Raw genomic sequence first — 25,477 nt, forward strand, 5'->3', positions numbered from 1 at the left:
CAAATAAGGAGTAAAATTCACATGATTTTCCCCTCTAATTTCTATACTTATTTTTGTTTGTTTGTTTGTTTGGGGGCCACACCCTGTGATACTCAAGGTTTATTTCTGGCTCTGTGCTCAGAATTCACTCCTTGCAGACTCAGAGGATGCTGAGGATCTTGAACCTGGGTCAGCAGAGTGCAAGGCAAACATCTAACCTGCTATGCTATCACTCTGGTCCCAGATACCCACTTTTATTTTAAGTTCAAACACAAGTATAGAGAAAGCATTATCATAGAAGAAAATGAGAATCTGGTCTATTGGATTAGTAATGTTATATTTCAGGAACTGATTCTAAAAGCTGTTTAACTTGATATGATCACAGAGTCAAGGTAGGTGCTGTGGCCTTAGGGCTGTGCTTCCAGTGTCCAAAGCTCTGCCTGGAGACTCCACAGAAAACTCCATCCTGTCCAGGCATCTCAACACAGCTTGTAGCTGTCCTCCTGCTCAGATTCCTTTACTACTTCTTCCCATATAGGCCTTGCATTAGAACTTAGAATACCTCTTTTAAATATAATTCTTATTTTCTTTATTTTGAGCCAAGCTCGGAGCTTAGTCCCAGCCTTGCACTCAGTGATCATGCTTGGCAGAGTTCAGGGGAACATATGGGGCTCCAGGGATCAAACCTGGAACAATTGAGTGCAAGGCAAGCATCTTGCCCATATACTATCTCACTGCTCCAAAATATTACTTTGAAGGAGAATATAAATGAGTATATAATAAAATGCATGGCTCACAAGTTCAACTCAATACATTTTGACAAATGTATATACTTCATATATCCACACTTTTTTAAAAAGTTTACAGGGTGAGCAGGAGATAATACAGTGGTATGGGCCATAATTCTTAGACATCCTCTTGGTTGAGAATCACTGATGGGTCCCTGAATCTCTTGAGCAGCAATTTGGAAGCCCCCGAAAATGTTACAGAAAATACCTTTCACATTAGAAAATTCTGCTGTACCTCAATTATTCTTTTCTGGTCACCCATTGCCAAAGCATTCACTTTGTGATTTCTCTCAGTAAGGTGTATTTTACCTTGGTCTTGTACTTCCTTTGAATAGAACTAGAGAGGCCAGAGCGGTGGCATAAGTGGTAAGGCATCTACCTTGCCCGCACTAGCATAGGACGGACCCCGGTCCCTCAAGCCCGGAGCGATTTCTAAGCTCATAGCCAGGAGTAACAACTGAGCGTCACTGGGTGTGGCCCCAAAACCAAATAATAATAATAATAATAATAATAATAATAATAATAATAAATAGAACTAGACAAGAGGTATTATATTTTATCTAGCTTCATATCTTTAATATAATTTTATGTTATGAGATTTATATGTTGAACATAACAGCAATTATTTTTCTTTGTACTACCAATCATATAATGTACACGTGCAACAATTTCATTCATTGCCTCTGACTAATAGTTGGGTTGTTTTCAGTTATGACTTCTATGAATAAAACTGCTCTATGCACTTTTATATAGGTCTCTTGTGGACAGATGATTATATTCATTTTGGGTAAAAAGCCTTGGAGTGTACTTTTTAGTTACAGGGTAAATTCCTCATTTAAATTTATGAAGAAACTGATAAAAATTATTCTATATTTAAGTACCAATGTTTATTTTCACTAGCTGTGTTTGGGGTAGAAGTTAAGCCTCTATTATTTTTCATTTTATTTCTGTTTTTTGTTTGTTTGCTTGCTTGTTTTGGGTCACAACCTGTGGTTCTCAAGTCTTTCTCCTGCCTCTGCACTCAGGGATCAGCCCTGGCAGTGCTCAGGGGATCATATAGGTTGCTGGGGATAGAATTTGGGTCGGCTGCTTTCAAAGCAAGTGCCTTATAAATTGTCACACTGGCACATTCACTTGATTTCTTTTTGTTTCTTTGTTTGTTTTTCGGGCCACACTCATTGATGCTCAGGATTTACTCCTTGCTATGCACTCAGAAATTGCCCCTGGCTTGGAGGGACCATATGGGACGCCGGGCTAGTACTTGCAAGGGAGACACCTTACCTCTAGTGCCACCTTGCTGTCCCCTCACTTGATTTCTTAATAAAATGTAAAGTGATAATATTTAAAGGCTTAATATATTAAATTATATAATAGAATGGATCTTAAAAGACACTTGTGTCTAAATGCTTATATCTCCCTTTACATCCAGTATAATTTAAATCAAATTTTTATTCTGGTGTAAAAAAACCATATCAGACTAATTAAAAATTTATAGAAATCTCTGTGCTGGATGGAATTTAATGGAATCTTGAGAGCACAAGGTCCAGCATGTCCCACAGAATAATCAACCCATTTTATCATTTTTGTTCACATAGGAGAAGACATTATATTGTGGTGTTTTCTACTTCATTCTTGGTGCATAAAAGTTATTTTAAGTACTTTGATTTTGAGTTCTCTTAATGCTCGGGTTTCATGCAAACAGCATTTCAGACCACACCCTTCACCACAGTGGCTCCCCACCTACCTTCATTGACGCCCATTTTGATAAGCTCAGTTCCGTTGTTTTGTTTGATAGCTCACAAGATCTGGAAGCTAAAGCAATTTGATAGTTATAAACACAAAATATGAAAATTTTCTAGAGGTACTTTTTAGTGTTCACACTTCATAAAAATATAAAGTGCTATCACTTTTAATAAGATGTTCATCTACTTCCCATTTAATTTTAATAGGGGTTGAAAGTACACTTAAATAAACAGTAGTCATATCTGTTTTCATTAAACTTTTGAATTAGAAATGAAGAACGAAATAATGAGAAATAAGGCTGAGATTTTTTTCTGGATAGTAGTAGCATGTGCAAATGCACACCAAAAAAACAAGCTATGAGGAAATAATGGCCAGATGTTATGGATTATTTATTATTTATTATTGATATATTTTTGTACTTATAATGACTTTACCCAATTTGAAAGATAATCAAGAGTTAAATAATAAATAAAGTATAAATAATCATATAATTATTATAAATAATAAATAAATATTATATAAATTATATAAATGTATTATTTATAAATATATCCATTAAAGTAATAAATCATTAAAGTTTTAAATAATTCAATAAATAAAGTTAAACTTTGACCCCAAATTTGTTATAGCTGCAAAAACATAAACCATTGTATTAAGTTCTCAGTCTAAACTTACATTGACTGTTAACAAGTGAGATAATCTATTGAGGTATTATAATCGATCAAAAATATCATTAATTCCTAGATATGACTCTGAAGTGTTATATTTATTGTAAATAAACAAGCTAAATCTTTTTGAGGTATCTGTTAACTACAGGGAACAACATCTGGATTGCGGTGATTGAGGACAGTAAATATACATAGTAAACACAGTAAAGTGAGTTTCAAGACTTATGCAACTTGAGTTCTTCTTTAATCTAAGAAACCCTGGATTTGGTGCAAAAGAGAAAAAGGAAGGAAACATTTCATCCCCTAAATTTCCTAAGCATTTATCTGGAGAATAGGTATGCAGTAGACAAAACTAGAATGTATATACAGTGAATGGAAAGAAAATTTATCTTTGGATAAACTGTAGTTAACATCTAGTAAATATATAAATCAAGGAAAAAATTTCCTGTAGCTAATCTTAAAGGAAAATACTACCAATACATAATGGAGTAACATCCATTAAGCTTTCATCTGCCAACACTATGGCAGGCCCCAATGGCAACACTCTATTCAGAACAACTTTTGACAGGAGTTATTGCTCCTGACAGGAGGCATCAGTCCACCCACTGTGCAACAGTCGAAACTAACTTTTAAGAACTGGTATCTTATGCTAGATGACCCCTCGTTTCTCACTTGCTCAGTTCCACACACCAGGTAATAGGTGGGGTAAAAATGGATCAAAATTTACATGAGGCTACTCCAGGGGCCTCAAACTCGTGGCCCTCAGGCCATTTGCTGCCCTCCGTAAAACATTTTGTGGCCCGCGGCCGGCCTTCAAATATCGCAGTATTCGCGATTATTCACTTACTGAATAATCGCAATAAAAATCGCATTAGTAGTTAGAGAAATAACTACATTTTGAACTGTCCTAATAATTAGAATGTATGAGGGAAATGGAAGGCCTGTTTAGAGTACAGGCAGGGGTCGGGTGGGGAGGAGGGAGATTTGGGACATTGGTGATGGGAATGTTGCACTGGTGATGGGTGGTGTTGTTTACATGACTGAAACCCAAACACAATCATGTATGTAATCAAGGTGTTTAAATAAAATATAAAAATAAAACAATTGCAAAGGTTTAAAACAGAAAAACTGGATTCTATTTCTGATCTGACATTTAATAAACATGATTCAGTTTCTAAAAAAAATCGCATTAGTAAGAAAAAATCGCATTAAACATTCGCATACCCTGAGCAGTTCCGTTCGGGGTATGCAAATGTTTAATGGGATTTTTTTTCTTACTAATGCGATTTTTTATTGTGAATATTCAGTAAGTGAAATCCCTTATGCGGCCCTGCCTCACCCCAACTTTGCCTCCTGTGGCCCCCAGGTAAATTGAGTTTGAGACCCCGGGGCTACTGCAAATGCTGTACTGCTTGAAAATTCATAGCCACAGGGGCCAATCATTCTTTTGTCAAACCCCCAAAAGAGAGCTTGCAGGATTACCACAGGGATTGTGGTTATATGAATTATTGAACTCAAGCCAGCCCCAAATTATAGTTTCCATATAATTCTCTCTTTCCAAGTGCAATCTACCAATGTAGGTTCATTTTAACCATAAGCAAAGTTGCTTAGCAACGTAGTTACCACATACTACCTTATCTGGTTACCAAGGAAACAGAACTAGAAAGTTATCAAAAAGTAAGTCTTGTGTAGAAAGCAAAGGGATTGTGTGAATCAGTTACCCACACCTAGTCTCATTCACAACACTATGACATCAGGGTGAATTATGATTCTGGTTGTGAATATGGCATAATCTCTTCCTGCACTCTTTCTGTTGTTTAGAGCTGATGTATACAGTTGAACTTGCTGGAGGACTTGGTGCTATCCTTTTGCTGCTTATCTGTTTGGTGACCATCTACAAGTGTTATAAGATAGAAATCATGCTCTTCTACAGGAATCATTTTGGGGCTGAGGAGTTGGATGGAGGTAAGATTGATTCATTTCCCTATTTTAATGTTTTCCTGAACTTTCTAATTTGGTTTATGCCTTTGAGAGGTTTTGTGGGCTTTTTTTTTTTGTATTTTGGGTTTGGGGGAGAAAGGGGTTGTTTGTTTTGAGGGGAAACAAAAGCTATTTGCATAACCTTTGGCAGCATGTATTATAATTTTTCAAAATTCAGTTTGCAAATTCATCCTTTACATGGAACTATGCGTGTGATGTTTTGGAGCCAGCAGAGTTTTTCCTTCTGAAAATTGTAAAGCAACACCTACCATTTTTAGAATGCCATTCCAACCAGTACTTGTGACTTATAAACACTGATCGCACCACTGTTCATTTTCTCTCATATTGTAATCAGTATGGAAAGCTCAGCTTTGCTTTCCCATAGGTAAGGTGTCTCTTAATTGTTTCCTACCCTGGCAGACTGAATCTCAATTTGTTCACTATCTTAAACATTATAACAAACTGCACTAAGTATTTCTGATTTCAGGCAGCATTCTTGCCACTCCCGTTTTTTAGTAATATTAAGACAGGCTCAATTTTATCCCTAATGTTGACCAACAAAAAGTTCCTGTTTTCATAATAACAATAGCATGTCAAATCATTTTATTCAGATTAGATAGGTGAATGTTCTTTTCACATAAATAATAACTATTCTTTTCTTCTGGTTAGTCATGAACATGTATACAATCTAATAAATCTTTAAACTCAAGCTACAAAATCTAGTAGACTTGGAGGACCTAGGTCTTTTCTTTTTTAGATCATTTGAAATATATTTTTAGTATAGAAAGTATTTGTGAACTGACAATGAATAGTGTAAATGAGAAAGGGTTCTTAAAATGGTTTTCACCAAATGTTAGTTTTGTGCCAAAAGAGTACAAAGGAAAAAGAAGCAATGCTCACTATACTCAATTTTCTCTGATATAAATCCGGAGGCATATTTGTAAAATGCAACCATTTGGTCATCTCTAATAAGTCTTGCTTTTTAACTTTCTCCCATTCCCATAGGGTGAATTTTATGCTGTACAAAGACTTTATTCAATGTTTCAGTGATGATTTTGTAATTCTTTATGGTTTTTCTTCTTTTTCATACAAATTAATGTTTTGCCATTGCTTAAAAATATGAGAAAATGGTCAGTTTCAGAGCTAGTAATGAATGAGTATCAAGATAAGTGACAGGCATTCTTATAGTCATTTTTCTAAGTTTCAAAAATTTCTGAGGTGAATATTATATTATTCATTTACTGATGAGGCCAATTGGGAATCCACTAGCTAAATAAATCACTGAAAAGAGTAACATGAATGTTACTATAAGTAGCCAATATGAGACTTTTTGAGTTGTCTATTTCCAAAGTTTGTATTGTATTTAACACTGGGTCCCCAAGTATTTTATTACCCTTTAATTATTTAGCATGTTCAGTATAATATACAGGTAGGCTATAGCTTGCACAATGGTTCAGTGGGATATATATATTACATCTAGCGCCACTGCACCAGCCCTGAAGACATATTTTTAACAAGTCTCTTTAACTATTACCCTGTCTTGAACATGATTTTCTTAACGGTGGGCACACCTGGCAGTATTCAGGGGTTACTCCTGGCTTGCAATCAGGAATTACTCCTGGATGGCTTAGTTAACCATATGGATTCTTAAGGATTGAAACTAGGCCAGCTTCACACGAGGCAAACTCTACTGTCTCTCTGGCCCCAAACATGTTTTTTGTTGTGACTCACGGAATCTTTTTTTTTTTTTTTTTGGTTTTTGGGCCACACCCGGCGATGCTCAGGGGTTACTCCTGGCTGTCTGCTCAGAAATAGCTCCTAGCAGGCACAGGGGACCATATGGGACACCGGGATTCGAACCAACCACCTTTGGTCCTGGATCAGCTACTTGCAAGGCAAACGCCACTGTGCTATCTCTCCGGGTCCTCATGGAATCATTTTTACCGAAACTAGTATTTTTCAAAGTAGCTGTTACTCATCATGTTATGAATATTAGACGATATTATAGATAGTTTAGGTACCTCTAAACCTTAACCACTTTCCCTTAGATCCTTCTAATTATGTAATATTAGAGACAAATTAATTACCTGTGTTTCCAGTGGTAGAAAATTTCTGACATCATCAACTTCCCATTTTTTCCAAGCTCTTGATAAGTCATTTCTTTTTCTGAAAATGAGTAAACTTGTAAGAAGAAACCCCTTGACTTGACTTTAAGAAAATGGAGGGGCCTGAGAGATAGCATGGAGGTAGGGTGTTAGACTTGCATGCAGAAGGATGATGGTTCGAATTCTGGCATCCCATATGGTCCCCTGAGCCTGCCAGGAGCGATTTCTGAGCATAGAGCCAGGAGTAACCCCTGAGCACTGACTGGTGTGACCCCAAAACAAAAAAAATGGAATTTGAAAAAAAAATGCATGAAAATTGCTGCACATAGAATTAGCTCAGTTGGTAGACACCTAGAATGTGTCAGGTTCGGCTTTGATCCCCAGTATAGCACACCCCCTCAGTACCACTGGATGTTGCCCCGATGGCCCCTGACACAGCCAGCCTGAGCTCTTTTCGTGGACTCAGCATTATGGAGAGTACCCTGTCCCTGTCCCTGTACCACTGGAGGTGGCCCCTAATACAATAAACATGTAATTTGAAAGTCAGTGCTGGGAAATAATACTTGTTATTCTTTCTTGACTACCATTTTACCTGAAAGAATAATTTATAAAATATATTTAAAAGAAGAATTCAATGAGAAAAAAGACTAGGGAGAGACCAGAGATATAGAACACCAGGTAAGGTTTTGCCTTGTTTGAAGCCATCCCAGCTTCAATTATAAGCACAATATATGGTCCCCAAATACTACCAGGAGTGACTATGAGTGCAGATTCAAGAGTAAGGTCTGAGAACCACTGGGTGTGTCCTAAAAACAAACCCCCCCAAAACAAAGAAATTGAGCTGTTACTGTGAAGTAATCTGTCACATGATATAATAATAAAGATTCACCAGCTATTTGTTAAATAGCTTATGATGTATTGACTACATTATTGCTAATCTTAGAATCATAAAATGGTAAGACAATTTAAACCCAGGTCTAAGTGACTCCAAATAGCAATAATTTTGAGCACTGTATCAGAATGAAGTAGAGTAGCAGAAATGAGGGATACATTCAGTTAGCTCCTTTCAAGTCAATTCCAATTATCAGGCACTGCCTGATAATATCAGAAGGATGAAATACTAACGCCTCCTCCCAATTCTCTTTAGTATCCTTTCTGCTGGTAACCTCTCCTCTCAGTTATCGCTACAATAGGGCCTAAGCCCAGCTTTCAATTCATTCACTCCCTATTCTCATTCCTGTAACCTTCCACTTCACATCTAAATTCTCTGACCTCTCTAGAATCTGGTAGGAGTGCAATGTATCTCTTACTTAGGTTAAGTGCATGTCTCAAATAGAGGGGCTATTTCCAAGATTCATTAAATAGAGTATAATTCCACCAATGTTAGCAGTAAATTTTGATTGCTAATACCCATTGTACTGATTAACAAAACATCTACCTGTGATCAAAAATATAATTCAAGTGTATGTAATTGTTACCTCGGGAGTGTCCCCTAATTCTAATTTAATAAAGCTGACCATCCTGATGAAGGTAAATTCCAGTCTCTAGAACAGACTTATACAATCACAATAGCCCCACTTCTGTGCTACAATAAGTACAAGAAAATAAAGCTATCATAACATCAGTCTCCTTTCCACCATCTAAGTAGATTTTCCTTTTAGTTCGAAAGCATGTGCAAAGGTAGTCCCTCTACTCTCTCCTTCCTTAACTTTCTTGCTCACATATTACCCCCCCAATTCCATATGTTAATATCACCTGTGTTTGGTCTGACCCACCCACACTGGGGAGGGGCTGTTGTTTGGGATAGAGGATAATAGAGATTGGCTGGAGGGGGAGATAGATGGCAGAGAGGGGACACAGGAAGGGTGCTTAGGAAGAGTGCTTGGAGGGCAGCTGTTGGAGGCTGCTTAATAAAGCTTAGCATAGAGGCCATGTGAGGTATATGCACATGGTGGCTAGGGCCGTGAAATAAAGCTGGATGCCTCCTGAATCTTCAGCTGACTGCTTGTGGATGATTTCTCCATCCTTACCCTGCAACTCACAGATCCATTGGCCGAAGGGGCTGCAGACTCCAGTCGGAGCAGAGAAAGGCCTCATCCCACCACGCTAGGACTCTATATTTTCTATTTAAATAACACTCACATGCAGTTCTTATTTTCTCTGTAACTTACAATGATCTCCATAAACCAAAGGCATTCTTATTTTCTCCTCTATATTTACTAAATTATCACAGTTACACATCATTAGCAGTCCTTTACAACTTTTAGTACTGCGGACTTACTAGTTAACCCACAGCTACTTCTACAGCATTTTGAATTTGAGAAGGATCCTCATTCATTTCCATCAAAAAAAGAGCTCAAATACAAAGTCATGAATAAAATAATGAGAATTATCAAAATGTTCAAGTATGTTGAAAATTTAGAACAGGATCTCTAAATAAAACAGGACAGAGATGTTTAAATATTAACAGGGTTATAAAGTTACTCTATTGATAGCGAGCCCCAGTACATGTTTCTCAGCTAACATGCCAAACTCAAATAGAAAATTACCTAGTAAGGTGAAATATAAAATCATTCACAAGGACCTCCTTTCGGCAACCCTTTGGCTGAAAATAGTATCTGTCACTACTCACTTTCACATATGTGACTTATAAATATTTGAGATTAGCAAAATAAATAAGTGGCTAACTTCCAATATTATTTGACAATTATTCAATAAGGACTTAAGATTAAAAACTCCCTAATATTCTTTTCTTTTTTTTTTTGTTTTGTTTTTTTTTTTTTTTTTTTGAGCCACACCCGGTGACGCTCAGGGGTTACTCCTGGCTATGCGCTTAGAAGCCGCTCCTGGCTTGGGGGACCATATGGGAAACCAGGGGATCGAACCGCTGTCCATCCAAGGCTAGCGCAGGCAAGGCAGGCACCTTACCTCTAGCGCCACCGCCCGGCCCCAACCCCTAATATTCTAATGTCAGTCTCATTCCACTTATGTTATCAGTAAATCTTTCTCAGCCCAAATTCCATACAGTACCTCACTCTTTTAGAAAAGGGAGTCTTCAGTCTATATTTTCTCGAAGTCCATAGATTTGCCTTCTCAATACTAAAGAGCATTAAAAAATATTCATCCATGAAGCAAAGAGAAATATGTTTATTAGTTATTCACCAAATCACATTTTCATTCCTGGTACATGGTAAAAACTATTTTTCTCTCATCAAGATTTTTTTAATGTTTTAACTCATAATTATATTTATTTTTAATTTTATTTGAGGGTTGTACATGGCAGTACTCAGACTTATTCCTGGCTCTGTGCTGAGTGATCTCTCCTAGCAATGCTCAGGGTACCATTTTAGTGCCAGAGATTGAACTGGGGTTGACCTCATTCAAGGCAAATGATTGATTTGATGTGCAAATACTGTAAATATTATAGTAGGTTAATTAACATACTCAGTACCTCACATAACATTTTAGTTAAAACATTAGCATTTCCTCAGCAACTTTCAAGTATATAATAGTGCCATAATAATATTCATTATGTTATAAATATATTAGATTACCAAATATATTCATCTTCAGATGGAAGTTTATGCCCTTTGCTCGACATTTTCCTATATTCCTCAACCTCTAGTTCCTGACACTCACTATACTTCTGTTGCTGTGAATTAAAAACTTAACTTTACACATATAAATGACATTGTTACCCATATTGTTACCCATTCCTGTGCAGATATACAGTTAGATCATATATGTTTCTTGGCTACTATAAGTAATTTTGGAATGAGCATGGGGTTACTAATGTTGCTGGAGAGTGATCTTATTTCCTTCAACTATATTTCCAGAAATGGGATTGCTATACCACACGGTTATTCTATTTTTAAGTATTTTCAGAGCTTCCATACAGCTTTCTGTAATCTTTACAAATTTTCCACCTTTTTGCACCATGGTTTCCATTTATTCATATCTTTGTTAATACCTATTATCTTTTTGATAATGCTTATATAGCTATGAAGTGATATTTTATTATGGCTTTGAATTTAATATACTGATGTTTAGCATCTTTTAGTGAACTGTTGGTCATTGGTCTCCTGTACAATTTTGGCCATTCTAACTGATTCGGTAGTCTTTTTGCTAATATCTGAGTTAATATATATTTATATATTGTTCATTTGTTTTGGAGTCATGCCCACCCTGTGCTCAGGGCTTATTCTTGGCTCTGTACTCATGATTCACTGCTGATGAGCTTAGGGAAGCATATGGGATTCTGGGTCAGTTGCATGCAAACCAAATGCCCTAACTTCTCTACTACCATCTGGCCTTTGGATGTATATTTTTAATATTAACATTACTTTTACCTGACTTATGTTTTTCACATATTTTATTCTGTTATATAAGTTAACTCTTCATTTTTACTTTTGTGCCAACTCCAAAGAGACACATCCAAGATGGTGCCAAGAAGCTTTTTTCCTATTTTCTTCTATTTGTTTATGGGTTTTAGTTTTTGAGTATTATAAACTAGAAATTCAACTTCCAATTATGCATTTTAATAATATTTTTAAAATAATTTCCTTTTCCCATTGAGCATTCTTCGTCCCTTTATCACATAGTAGTTGACAATTTAATATTTATCACCATGGTCTTCTCTGGTTCTCAGTTCCATTCCATGTCTATATATCTATGTTTTACAAGTACCCATCCTATTTTTTATTAATTTTTTATTTTTAATTATGAGAACAAAGATGCAAAGAAAGAGGACAAGGTAAAGTTACAGTGGAAGGACAATCACCCATAAACAGAATTCTCAGTAGTCCCTTTGCTGATATCTTAACTTTGAACTTTCATCCAAAGAACATTAAGAAAAATAAAACAGAACCCATGTACAATTACTTTGTCCCTCAATTCCTCAGATTGTAGTACATAGTATTTCTTAGCAGCACACAAAGATATCTAAAGACATAAAACGTATGTAACTCCTTAAACATTGTAGGCAAAGTACTTTTTTACATTTCCATGCACATGCATATTAGTTTAAGTTAACCTCAAAAGTTTAAATGGGTTATTTTTCTTAAGGATTAGAGTCAAAGGAGCACAGTAAAAACAGTGTTAGAGTGGCAATTATTGTTTGCATAGGCCCACCAAAATATGAGGGACATGGAAAGGAAAAGCCTTGGCCTAAATACAAGGAGATCCTACCCCTGAAATTTCCTGGCATAAGACTAACTCTAGGCTCCAGGCAAACTAATTTGTCCAATCCAGGTTATTGTCTGTAGTGTCAATACACTTTTATTTTTCACACAGTCTCAATTGTTGGTATCATGTCTCTGTATTAAAGATCCTGGAATCAGCATATCCTCTATTGCAGTCAGGATGGTGCGGAGCATCCTCTCGTTTCACCTCACAATTAAAGGGCAATGCAGAGAACCCTGTCCTAAGCAGGTCGTTGTTGTTGTCAAGTCTTCTTAGTGTTAAGGGAAGTCTCTTTTGAGCAGGTCAATGTCAGAACCATGGTAGGGTCTTCCCTGATAGAGGATTGCTTCCAGGTGTTGTTATAAAAAACCTTGGATGTTTCATAAATAGCTTCCCTGGTTCAGTGGTGAATTGAGGATGCCCATTCTTCTGAGGCCTGTGCCAGGTCATTATATCAATGTTCAGGGTGTAAGGCCTATTGCACTACTAGATTTGTGTGTTCCAATCTCTATTAGATAAGAACTTATTTGTATGTATAGTATAGTATAGTATATATAGTATATATATATATATATATATATATATAGTATGTATAGTATTTTCCCTATGCAAACAAGGAACAATGCCACGTGGCACTATCGGCGCATATGGGGGCCATAAGAACGAGTCCAACAATCCCCATGACATGGTTCAATCATAAGCATTAAATTGAGGGACTCTTCCACCAAAATTCCTTATTGAACAGCTCACAAAGAGAAGATAAGATAAAAAGTGGGTAGAATCGTCATGGTAAAAGAATATTTAGAAAGATTTATATCTGTTAAAGAAAATACACATAAAATATTCAAAAGACATATGTGTCCATTTTATGTCTTTTGAAATAGTTGGAGGCTATTAAATCCAATGTACAACTTTGGTCTGTGATCAGAACTCTGTAGTACTGAAGTTAAAAAGGGTAAATCTGAGGTACTGATGGTTGGGGGTGAGAGAGTTAAAGAGTAATAATGAGCTTTGTAGGGGTGTGCAAAAGGGCAAAATCTGTTGGGGCAGGAGGTCGTCTTGGTGCCTAACAAATTAAAGAACTGAGGGTAAAGAGTGTTAATTAAGGGGAAGATAACGACTCTGGATTGGGAGATGAGGGAGTAGAAGGGGCTCTGGTGTGGAGGAGGGGAAATATATCAGAGGGGCTATATACATTGTATAGATGAATTGTTTATGGATTAGGCTTGGCAGTCAGAGAGGACCACTGTATAGGAAGTCATGTCTACATATATACTGATTTTAGAGACCTATTTGAATATTATCCTCCAAATCTAGGGAATTCCATTTTTTTTCCTAGAAACAGTCTAGAATTAAGAATATTTTTGGGTGTTGTTAAAAAGTATATATGTCGTGTGCGCTTTTAAAAATGAATACTATTAAGAAGAGAACTCCTGAATGGGGTCCAGTCTGGCGTGGGTGGATCTCAGTCCTCTGGACTAAGTGGTCAGCCCAGGGTGGCTATGGCTAGCTGTCCTGCCCAGAGTCCCCAACATACCAGCTGAAGAGAAACAGAAGAACTGGCATGTGGAGTCTTCTGGGTGCAGCCCCTGCCTCTGTCCATTCTATTTTTAAATACTGCTGCTTTATACTATAGTATGGAGTCAACAAGTATGGTAATTCTAGTTGAGTTCTTCTCTTTAATGTTTAGGCTTATCAGGTTATATACTTCCCACATAAATTGTATGATTATCATACTTTTTTTGGAAATTGGTATTGAAATGATAGGAATTGAATTGAATATATAATTGACTTTGGGTAGTATAACAATTAAATAAGAATTATATTCTTATCCATGTGTATTAGATACATTTCCATTCTGGTTTTTATTTCAGTTACTTTGATCAAAATATAATAAATTTAGGTATAAATCTTTCACTTCCTTAGAAAAATTCTACAGTATTTTTGTATAATTTGTTGTATAGAAATTGGACCGATTTTTATATGCTGACTTTGGATCTTGTAGCTTTACTGAGTTTCTGAAATAGATCTAACAGTTCCTTGGTGGAATTTTTAGACATTTCTGTATCTAAGATCACATTATATACTAACAGAAAAATATTACTTCTTTCTTTCCCACATGGGTATCTTCTTGTTCCTTTCCTTGTTTAATTACACTACTTAGGCCTTTTAATGTTGTGTTGAATAGGAATAGTAAGAATTTGATCTCTTGTTGTGTTCCTGAATTTAGATACTTAGTTCTTAAATAGTTTATATTAGCTGTGCACCTGTAATATATAGTCTTTACTATATTGAGGTATGTTTTGCAATTTTTAATATTTTACAATAAAATTATAATTTTGGTCAAATTATTTTATTGATTATAAATAAGGGTATAAATTAGAGGTATATGATTTATATCCACATTCTGTAAATGTGGCATATAACTATTGAGTTGCATATGTTGGTGATTGAGGGATAAATAATATTCAATTGTGTTCTGTTATCCCTTTGATGTGTTATTGAATTTAGTTAATTGGTATCTGAGTATTTCAAATCATATTGATTTTATATTATACGTTTATATCTTTCTTTTTACTGTCCTTATTTGTCTTTGATATCGGGATAATGTATCTAGGATTATTTTAATAATATTTGAGATTCAATACTAAAGTTAAAAGTATTTTAAAACAAAATATTTTTATTTTATTTTGAAAGTAATTTCCACATCACTATACATTATGCAGACATTCTGAATCTGACTATATTTTACCTTTACCACTGAGGTTCATATTTCTATGTCTTCATGTTGTAATTTAGTGTTCTTTAATTTTGACATGAATGTCCTCTTAAAATTCTTGTAAGATAAATCTAGAGACAGAATGCTTAACTGAAATTGTCCTTATATCTCCTTCATTCATGAGGATGCTTTTTCTGAGCATAGTATTTGTGGTTAACACTTTTATAGTTCATTGCTTTGAATATTATGTCCCATTCCCTCCTGGGCAGTTTGTTTTTTAACTCAAAACTTTAAGTTCTAGATGTTTTTATTCCTAGAGATTCTGTGATTTACAATACTACTAAGGAAGGTTTGTCATGCACATATTTCCAACTCTGCGCCCATTAGTAGGGAACCCACCTCCCTTTCCCAATGACTCCCTATCCTATCTCTCCCTCTTAGCCCTCGTTCCTGATTCAATTGTGTGGATCAGTTTTTCCCATTATGTACTGACCCGTGTGATTTATACAGAGAAATCCAACTGATAAACCTTGTGGAGTTACTTTGTAGAAGATGAGACATTTTTTTATTTCTTGCTACTTTCAAAATTATTTCCTTGGGATTTTCATTTTTAACATTTTATTATAATGTGTTTTTAATAACATTTGGATATGTCATACTGGGTTTCTTGAGTTTACAGTATCTAGCCGCAACTCTGTGCCAGCAATGAGATTATTTTCAGGTGTTAAGTCATTTTGTTTTGTTTTGGGCCATCTCCAGTGCTATTAATAAGTAACTTCTGGCTCTGCAATCAGAAATTATGCCAGATGGCTTTTGTGGGACCCTATCGGAAACCAGGTACTGAACAATGTTTGGGGAACCATAGGGGGTTGAACCTAGATTGCCACATGTAAAGAAAGAGGCCTAACTACTGTATTATCACTCTATATATGTTCTTACAGACTTTTTTTTTTCAAAAAGCTAGGCATCATCTAAGATTCATATGATAAAAAAGAAACCTTTGACTCCATATAAGTTTAAATAAAAATATTGTTGGATTTAGTATTATGGCTGGCATAATGTTTTCAGTTTGCTAACTTTCAAATAAGGCATTTTCACCTAGAAGAATACGAAAGTCTATTGCTGAACTGACTCTCTAGGGTACGAACAGAATTCTATATCAATCAAGTGTCCCGTTAGTTTAAGGATACTGCCGCAGATGTCCACAAGGGAATTTTTAGCCACATTTACAATGAAAGAGAATATGCATATGAGAAATTCTTTTTTAATCCAGGCTATATTAAATTAAATGCTATAAATTGATAATTATTTTTAAAAAAATGACATATCACATTGCCATGCTGAGATGAATATAAGCTTCATTTGGTTACTGTGGATTTTGAGTACTTTATCTGGAGTACATGTCATCTAAGTCTGAAGCCCACTTATAAAGCTGAGGCTGATAGTATTTAAGGTGTACAGTGATATCTCTGGTCAACTATCTGCCAGTGAAATATGGTTGTTTGATATATTTGAGTCTTCTATATTTCTATACCCACTCAAGACTAGAATTCCTGAAAGTATGGTTCTTAGATCAAAATAATCATCACCCTGAGACCTTGCTAAAAACACAAATTCTCAGGACCTACTCTAGACCTAGTGAATGAAGGCCTGTGAATGTGAATATCACCAATCTGTAAGCTCCTCCAATTTGTTTTGTAAGATTTCCTGTTTTATCACTTACACTGAACTCAAATACCACTTTTCTAGAGGAGTTTGCAAGAACCCAAAAGCTTGAATCACATGTGAGAAACAACAGCTCAGAACTAGTTCAGAGGAGTTCTGCTAAACTCTGGTTCCATATATTCTGAGTCCATTAACTCTATCACAAAAGCCTTCATTCCTGAGAAAGGATGATATCTTAGGAAAATCTCCACACATGCTGTATGATGTGTTATACAAATCAAAGATCAATGATTAATTTAATTTACATAACTATTTGAACATTTTTTAAGTCTTAGTCACATATAGAAAAAGTCAGATGTAAACACAACAATATAACATATGGGTAAAGAGTCACTTCCAACTCAGAGAGCTCAGGCTCCAATACAAAGGGAACAAATGGTAGGTTTAGTTGCTGAATTGATATTGGTAGTTAAGAAAATAGAATGAGCTAGAAGCATTCAAAAGATAATTTTTCTCTTTTTTTTCAAAAGATACATTTTTATTATGAAATATATAACAGGTATAGGAGTAAAGAGATTAAGAAACACTAAAATTATATTATAATAGCAAACCTGAATAGTAAAGCCTGGCCTAAGAGAAAACTGATGCAACTGATTTTTTTGCAAATAAATTGCTCTTAAATTATTGATAATGAAAAGATAGCAGTGGAACATATATTTGAAATTTAGTTACTGAGAAGTGAGATTGATACTTTTTAAAAAATATCTTTATTTAAGCACCATGATTACAAACATGTTTGTGGTTAGGTTTTAAGTTATAAAAAAAAGAATATCCCCTTCACTGGTACAACATAAAAGATGAAGAAAATAGTATAACACAGAAATCCTGTTATGTTGCCAGTGTGTTAAATTGTAAGTGCATGCCAAAAAATATAGATGGGATTACAGGAAGTCTGTATTAAAATCAAATTACAAGTGGTAATGTTAGGTACTATTTTGTAGTTCATAAGAAAGAAAACATGACTTAACATACAACTTATGGAGGCATCCATAAAGAAGTGATTTTGATAAAATTGGAGGAATTGATGCTTTAAATGAAAGGTGGGCTAGGAGAAAAATAAATCAGAGAAAGAAACTTTTCCATAGAAGAAGCAAAGCAAGCACAAGTAAACTGTCATGTGAAAAAGAAAAAAAACGTGATATAAAATTGAATTTAGTCATCATTGCAATACCAGTCACTCATGTCTCTTCTCTTCTGTTATAAGTTCTCTATTTTAATTGATGATCAGATTGATCTAGTTTCCAATTTTTTATTATATTAAAAACTGTGATACACATAGCTAAATTTTAGATATATAATGTTCTAGCAATAATTCTATCTAGTTTTCAAATATTCTAAGACAAGAGAAGGCAAATGGCCAAAAATAAGTCTCAGGGGAAGGTAAAAATGAGTCTCTGGTCACTATATAATTCAGATTTGGAAAAACATCAACACTTCATACTACTTTATGGAAAACTAAACTACCACTTTCCAGAAAAAAAACACATAGTATACACATTCTGTAATTCAGTCTAATTTAACTAGTGCTTTCTTTAACCTGTGACTGATTCCTCATGGTAAGCAATATGATTGTCCTCAGGAAACAGTTAATTCATCTATATATTTCCATTTGAATGAAAGAGAGGGGCCAATGTTATAAAAATTAATTTTTGTTTCTCAAACATGACATGGGACTATAGAATAATTTAATTCAATATGAACCACTGTGACATGATGAAATATGCTATAAGTTTTTTGTTGGGGGACACACATGGCAGTGGTCAGGACATACTTCTGGTTCTGCACTCAAGGATGATTCCTAGTAGACTCAGAGATCCATAGAGTATACTATAAATCAAACCCAGGTTGGCTACTATACTATTTCTCAGGCCCCATGTTCTATTCTTACTCAACCATAGCGCATATTCCAATTAAAGGGTCGTATGATAGAAAAATGCTGATATATTTTAATAGACAAATATAAAATATATTCTTTTATAAAAATTGAATTATAATATGTACAACTATAGTCTGAATAAAAAAAAGAATGCCAGTAGCAAAGCATGGCACATTTGGAATTATTCTTATTTTCTCCAACTATTTTTTCCTGAAACACTGCAGAGATATATTTTGTTCAATATTTCATTTTCATCACTATACTTTACAGTACTGTTAGTGAGAGGGTTTTATGCATACATGTATGCACTGCACGCTCCACCAAAATGTCCTTTTCTGTACACAAATATCTCAGGGTCCCCACCTCTTTCATTCAGCTCCATATCCCCATAGTGGATAGCTCAGTTCACACATTCTGTTGCTTAGGGACATTTGTTATTTCCTTATATCCCACATATGTTAGTCATTCTGTATTATTCTGGCTGAATATAAGAGTGCAATCATCTTTTCTGCATTGTGATTTAGGGACCTTGCGGTAGATACACAGAATTGAAATTGTGGGTCATATGGAAGCTCAATTCTTAAGATTTTTTTGAATAGTTTCCATATTGTTTCCCAAAGGGGTAACATAGGGGACATTCCCATCAAAAGTAAATGAGAGTTCTTTCCCCCCACATCCATGCCAATACGTTTGTTCTTTTTAAAAAAATTTTTTTCAGAGAACTTTTAATACATTTCCACATTTTTTAGTATTTTAAATATAAACTGGAGAATAAATACGAACTTTCTTATATATATTTATATGTATCACATTATATTATCTACCCTTTCCTTTATGAACATATATTAGAAATTGACTAACCTTTTTTTCAGAAATTGAATTTATTTCAATTGACCAAAAATCTGTCACAGAATTTTTAGACCCACTAAAACAAAAGTTTGTTCTTTTTGATGTTTGCAAGTATCACTGATGTGAAATACTGTTATTTTAATTTGCATTTCTCTCATAATCATCGACTGATGGAGCATTTTTATATACCCCTTAGCCATCTGCATATCTTCCTTAAGGGAGCTTCCTTCTGTTCATCTTTCCCTATTTTTGTGTGGGGTTGATTTTTTTTCTTGTTAAATGTTAGAAGTGCAGTGATATATTTTAAGAAAAACAGCTTTTGGACTAGAGAGATAAGTTTGTATGTGGCCAACCTGTATATGATTCCTAAAAACATATTCTGGAGCACAGACCTATTAGTAAGCCCTGAAGACAGCTGAGTTTGATTCCCAAATCAAAATGTAAAAAAATAAAATCAAATCAATTTAAAAAAGGCGGGACCAGAAAAGTAGTATGGCGGTTAAGGAGCTTGCATTAAATGTGGTCAAACCCAGTCACTTATTGGCACCACATACAGTCCCCCAAGAACCACCTGGAGTGATCCCTGAGCACAGAATTAGGAGTAAGGCTTGGACACTGTTGTCTGTAATCCCCAAACAAAAAAGACAGCCTTTCCTGGAAAGAAATGAAGAAAATATGTATAATTCCAAATGTGATAATCGAGATGAAAAAAGATAAAACATTATCAGAGGACAACAAACCCTTTGATTTTGACTCTGACACAGTAACTTCCCTCTACCAAGTAGAGGGAAGGATGATGGGAGAAGAGTATGGGAGAGACAGTATAAGGCAGACTAGAAGTGACACAAAGACAGTGATGGAGGGTCTTTAGGACTTGGTTGTAAAGGTGCATTTGTATACCCAAACTATAAGCCTTAAATTTTAAAACCATGCTATCTCAAATATAATACATGCAATATAGAAAATATTTTTACTAAATATCCATGCTACTGGTAAGGGATTTGTAAGTATTCAAAATTGGTACATGAAATGTTGGCATTTTCCTAATGCCTCACATTGTTCAAAGATCAACTGCACTTAGAATGATCCTGGGGTTTTCAATTAACTTCAAACTCTATCTCCCATAGCTAAAAATTTTTCCCCAGAGATCATGTTATAAAGTTATTAACTTCCTACATACTCATGTGAACTTTCATCTCTAAGTTTGTCCTAACAAGTTATGATCACAGAATGACTTCTAAATTGACCAGGTATCATTGAACAAAAATGAGCACACACATAGGGATCTCAGGAAAAACATATTGGTGTCTTCAAAGCCAAAGGGAGTGTCCTAAAGCTGTCCAGAGCAGCACACATGGACATTCCTCTAGATTTTATGCTTTATACCACACAGGCTTTAAATTTTCCATGTCAAAAGCAAAGTGCAATATGTACTGAAGTAGTTTATAAGTGTTTCAATTCAACTTGATCTTAAAATCAAGTTATACATTTATAATCAATAGAGAGCAAAGGATATCAATATTGGTAGACTTGGCATATTGATAATGTTTAGAATTGAGATGAATTACGCAACCCAATATTGTATTTTAAAAAGAAAATCAACCAGCAAAAATCTACACAGATGATGAAAGACTTTTCTTGTTCCTAGAAATAACAAATTAGAAATTTGGAATATTTGGTTACAAAATTATTTGAGACTGTATGATGGTAGTTAGCAAATAATGGTTGGTGCATGAAGGGTTTTCATGCAAAAAGAAGACTTAAGAAATCAGAATTTTAAAATGTTTCATTAATTTGTATTATAGTTTTTGTTCTTATAATTAAATTGATGGACATTTTGGTATGTTTTCCACATAAAATAAATGGATAGTAGCAAAAACAATATATTTTCTATAGTAATTCAGTATAACAATATCCTCAATTTACAAATTCAAGTACCCACTACCAGTAAAGTATCAATTATTCAATGTTTGTTTTTTGTGTGTTTTTGTTTGTTTGTTTTGGGGGGGCACACCCAGTGATGCTCAGGGGTTACTCTGGGCTATGCACTCAGAAATCACTCCTGGTTTGGGAGACTATACGGGACACTGGGGATCATTCCAAGGTCTGTCCTGGGTCTGCCATGTACAAGGCAAACACCCTACCACTATGCTATTGCTCCAGTCCCTCAATGTTTGGTTTTATCTCCAACATAAAATCTGAACACATCCAATAAGACATTTATTCCTCCATGGTCAAGCCAAATGCTTTTTTCTCTGATTTTTATCAGGCCAAAATAATGGCCAAAGGCAGGAATAGGTATATAACTATAAGAACATATTAAGTCTGTGGTAAAAGTAGACAAAAAGCTGGCATACCATTGTTATTTTTATTTCTTTTTCTCTATTCAATAACAACAGCCAAAAGATTAAAGTGACATGATGAAATATGCTATGTTTTTTGGGGGGGACACACATGTCAGTGGTCAGCTCTTATATCTCTAACTTTGTTCCAGAATATTACACATTACTGAGTTGTATATGAAAATCACCAGATGTTTCTTTCTTTGGTGTCTCAGAAATGGGATTTTTGGAAGTGTTTGTGAAAAGAGGTCAATGTGTTCATGTATTATTCTTTTGCTTATAGGATAGAGACTTAGACTTTACTCTGTAATGTGTTTTGACAGACAATAAAGATTATGATGCATACTTGTCATACACGAAAGTGGATCCTGACCAGTGGAATCAAGAGACTGGGGAGGAAGAACGCTTTGCTCTTGAAATCCTACCTGATATGCTTGAGAAACATTATGGATATAAGTTGTTCATACCAGACAGAGATTTAATTCCAACTGGAAGTAAGTTAATGTGTCCATTTAAAAGTGTGCATATTCTTGTGTATACCTGTACAATCATCACTTTTAGTTGTTTTTGTTGTTTTGTGAACTACTCCCAGTGGAGCTCAGAGCAGATTCCTGACTCTAGGCGCTAGGAATATTCATGAAGGGAATAGATGGGCATTGAACCCAGGCTTACCACATGCAATGCGAGTGCCCTACCCACTGTATTGTTGCTTCTGGTCCCTGTGCAATCATAATTTTATAAACAATTTTAACTTTCGGTCTTCCATTTTTTTGTCTGTCATTTTCTCAAAAAGTAAATGTCTGTCTTCATAAGTAACTTAATTTTTGATACCTCTAAGGAACTACTTCCATTATACTATAAAGCATCCATTTTATGAGACTTGACATTTAAAAAAAATCAAATAAGAGAATTTTTTAACCTGGAGGGAAATATTTCTAAATTGCAGAGAAGTAAAAGCTAAACTCTATTCAAAGTGATCTGTTGGCTTTTTTTTTTATCCTCCCAGTATTTGCCAACAACCTTACTCTATTAATGCACACAATTTCAATTTCAAAACCCTACGTGCAGTATTTCAATTTCAAAAACTACCAGGAATTTTTAGAACCAAAATGTTCAATTTGTCCTTTCTGATCCGCCCTTTTTTCTCTTTTGTAGCATATATCGAGGATGTGGCGAGGTGTGTAGATCAAAGCAAGCGGCTCATTATTGTCATGACTCCAAATTATGTCGTCAGAAGGGGCTGGAGCATCTTTGAGCTGGAGACCAGACTGCGAAACATGCTTGTGACTGGAGAAATCAAAGTGATACTCATTGAATGCAGTGAACTTCGAGGGATTATGAACTACCAGGAGGTGGAGGCTCTCAAGCATACCATCAAGCTCCTCACGGTTATTAAGTGGCATGGACCAAAGTGCAACAAGTTGAACTCGAAGTTTTGGAAACGTTTACAATATGAAATGCCTTTTAAGAGAATAGAACCCATTACACACGAGCAGGCTTTAGATGTGAGCGAGCAGGGGCCTTTTGGGGAGCTGCAGACTGTCTCGGCCATTTCCATGGCTGCGGCCACCTCCACCGCTCTAGCCACTGCCCATCCAGATCTCCGTTCCACCTTCCACAACACGTACCACTCACAAATGCGTCAGAAGCACTACTACCGAAGCTACGAATACGACGTACCTCCCACTGGCACCCTGCCTCTTACCTCCATAGGAAATCAGCATACCTACTGTAATATCCCTATGACACTCATCAACGGGCAGCGGCCACAGACAAAATCCAGCAGGGAGCAGAATCCAGATGAGGCCCACACAAACAGTGCCATCCTGCCGTTGTTACCGAGGGAGACCAGTATATCCAGTGTGATTTGGTGACAGAAAAGCAAGGGACACCCTGTCCCTGAGCGTTGGAGTGGAGTCTGCAGTCCAGTGCCTGGAACTAAATCCTCGACTGCTGCTGTTAAAAACATGCATTACAATCTCTAGAACACGAGGAAAAACAGGGTCTTGTACATATGTTTTTTGCAATTTCTTTGTAGCATCAGTGTCTTCCTGTTTTACCATGTGTCTTACCATTACATTTTTTGACTTTGTTTTATATGTCATTGGAATTTGTAAATTTACATTTTTTTAAAGAAGAGACTTATGTATAGATAGAAAAACCCTTTTTTGCTTCATTAGTTTACTTTTAGAATGGGTTTTTAGTTCCTTTTCTTGATTTTCTTTTGCTTTTAACATTTCCTTGGGGTGCTTGGACAAATCTATCCAATGGGACAAGGAGCACCGGATCCTCTCTTTGGTTCTGCCTAGGATCTGCAGGGCCATGTGGGCCTTCAGAGAGCAGTGCACCGAACGCCAGCATTGCCATTTGTGAAAAAAAAATAAGAAGAACACTTGTTTATGGGAGGGCCCCGCCAATCAGAGCCCTGAATCTCTTCCTTGTCCCGCCTCATTCCCCACCACTATCCTTCTAATGGTGGCATGATGTGTAAACTCTGAGGAGGGGTGGGGGTAAGCCTAACTGTCTTAACATTTAATTCACTGCTCGTCAGAATACACTCCAGACCCAAAAGTGTGCTAGTTACTTGACTGATCAATGCAGAGTGCTCAGAAGAGAAAATCAAGGGCATGAAAATGGGGGAGAGAGTGTTGTTTCCGTTTGTTAAATGAGTTGATGTACCCTTATATAAATATATATATAATATATAAAAACACACAACAAAACAAAATATACAAAAAAAAAACACAAAAAACCCACAAAAACAAAAAAAAATCAAACCCTATATTTGACCACTTCCTGGAAAGGCATGAATGTGTTTGTGACTGTTTTTGTTTAATATTCTACTTCCTCTTTTCCCTCTATGATTTTTTTTACTGCAAATGAGATTATGTGCAAATGCCAGGCAAGTTAACTCAGAAGGGTGAATCAACACAAGTCTAATGAAATTTACATTGAAGGCTTCCAAACCAAAGGGAAGGACAGGATGTGTCATCAAATATGTTTTTGTCACTTTGTATTATACAAAATGTTGTTTTCTAAAGAGTCAGAACAAATCTGTGAAACTTATTATGGGGTCCCTTGTATTTAAATGTTAATTCACTGTATTTAATTTTCACTGCTACATTCAGAATCAAGTGTTTGGTTTCAATTTGTGAAAATAAGCAAAACTTGTTAATAGCAGAGTGTTTATATAAGAACTCAGAAGGTCCAACATAAGCATACCAACAGAAATCAGTATTTCAAAGTGAACATTATTTATACAAAATAGTTTTTAATTAGATGAGAAAGTGTTTGAAATAATTTTACTCTTGTATAAAGAATTACTTTACTTTTACCTGTATAATTGTATCTTTCAGAAACAGAAAGCTGATGCTCCCAGAAAATACATCCCTTACCATTAGCTTTATGTTTGAAATCAGTGACATGAGCAGATACTATATACTCATTGAAGATGATGCAAAGTCAATCACAAAGGAACTTGCAGTGGACATAACTGTTAAAATATTAGCTAAGTAGCTTTTA

The 25,477-nt window shown here is 35.5% G+C and overlaps 1 protein-coding gene across 1 annotated transcript in view; it reads left to right on the plus strand.

Annotated features, from left to right (window-relative positions):
- The window catches only part of IL1RAPL1 (interleukin 1 receptor accessory protein like 1), a 52,610-nt gene extending 28,670 nt beyond the window's left edge, over positions 1–23,940 (plus strand). Inside the window, exons 4-6 of the mRNA XM_049766865.1 lie at positions 5,000–5,143; positions 22,279–22,449; positions 23,111–23,940. Coding sequence (XP_049622822.1) covers positions 5,000–5,143; positions 22,279–22,449; positions 23,111–23,829 — 1,034 coding nt within the window. The 3' untranslated portion in view covers positions 23,830–23,940. The remainder of the gene's footprint in view (positions 1–4,999; positions 5,144–22,278; positions 22,450–23,110) is intronic.
- The last annotated feature ends 1,537 nt before the right edge of the window (positions 23,941–25,477 follow it).

Source organism: Suncus etruscus, chromosome X (genome assembly GCF_024139225.1).
Source record: "Suncus etruscus isolate mSunEtr1 chromosome X, mSunEtr1.pri.cur, whole genome shotgun sequence".
Classification (NCBI taxonomy): domain Eukaryota; kingdom Metazoa; phylum Chordata; class Mammalia; order Eulipotyphla; family Soricidae; genus Suncus; species Suncus etruscus.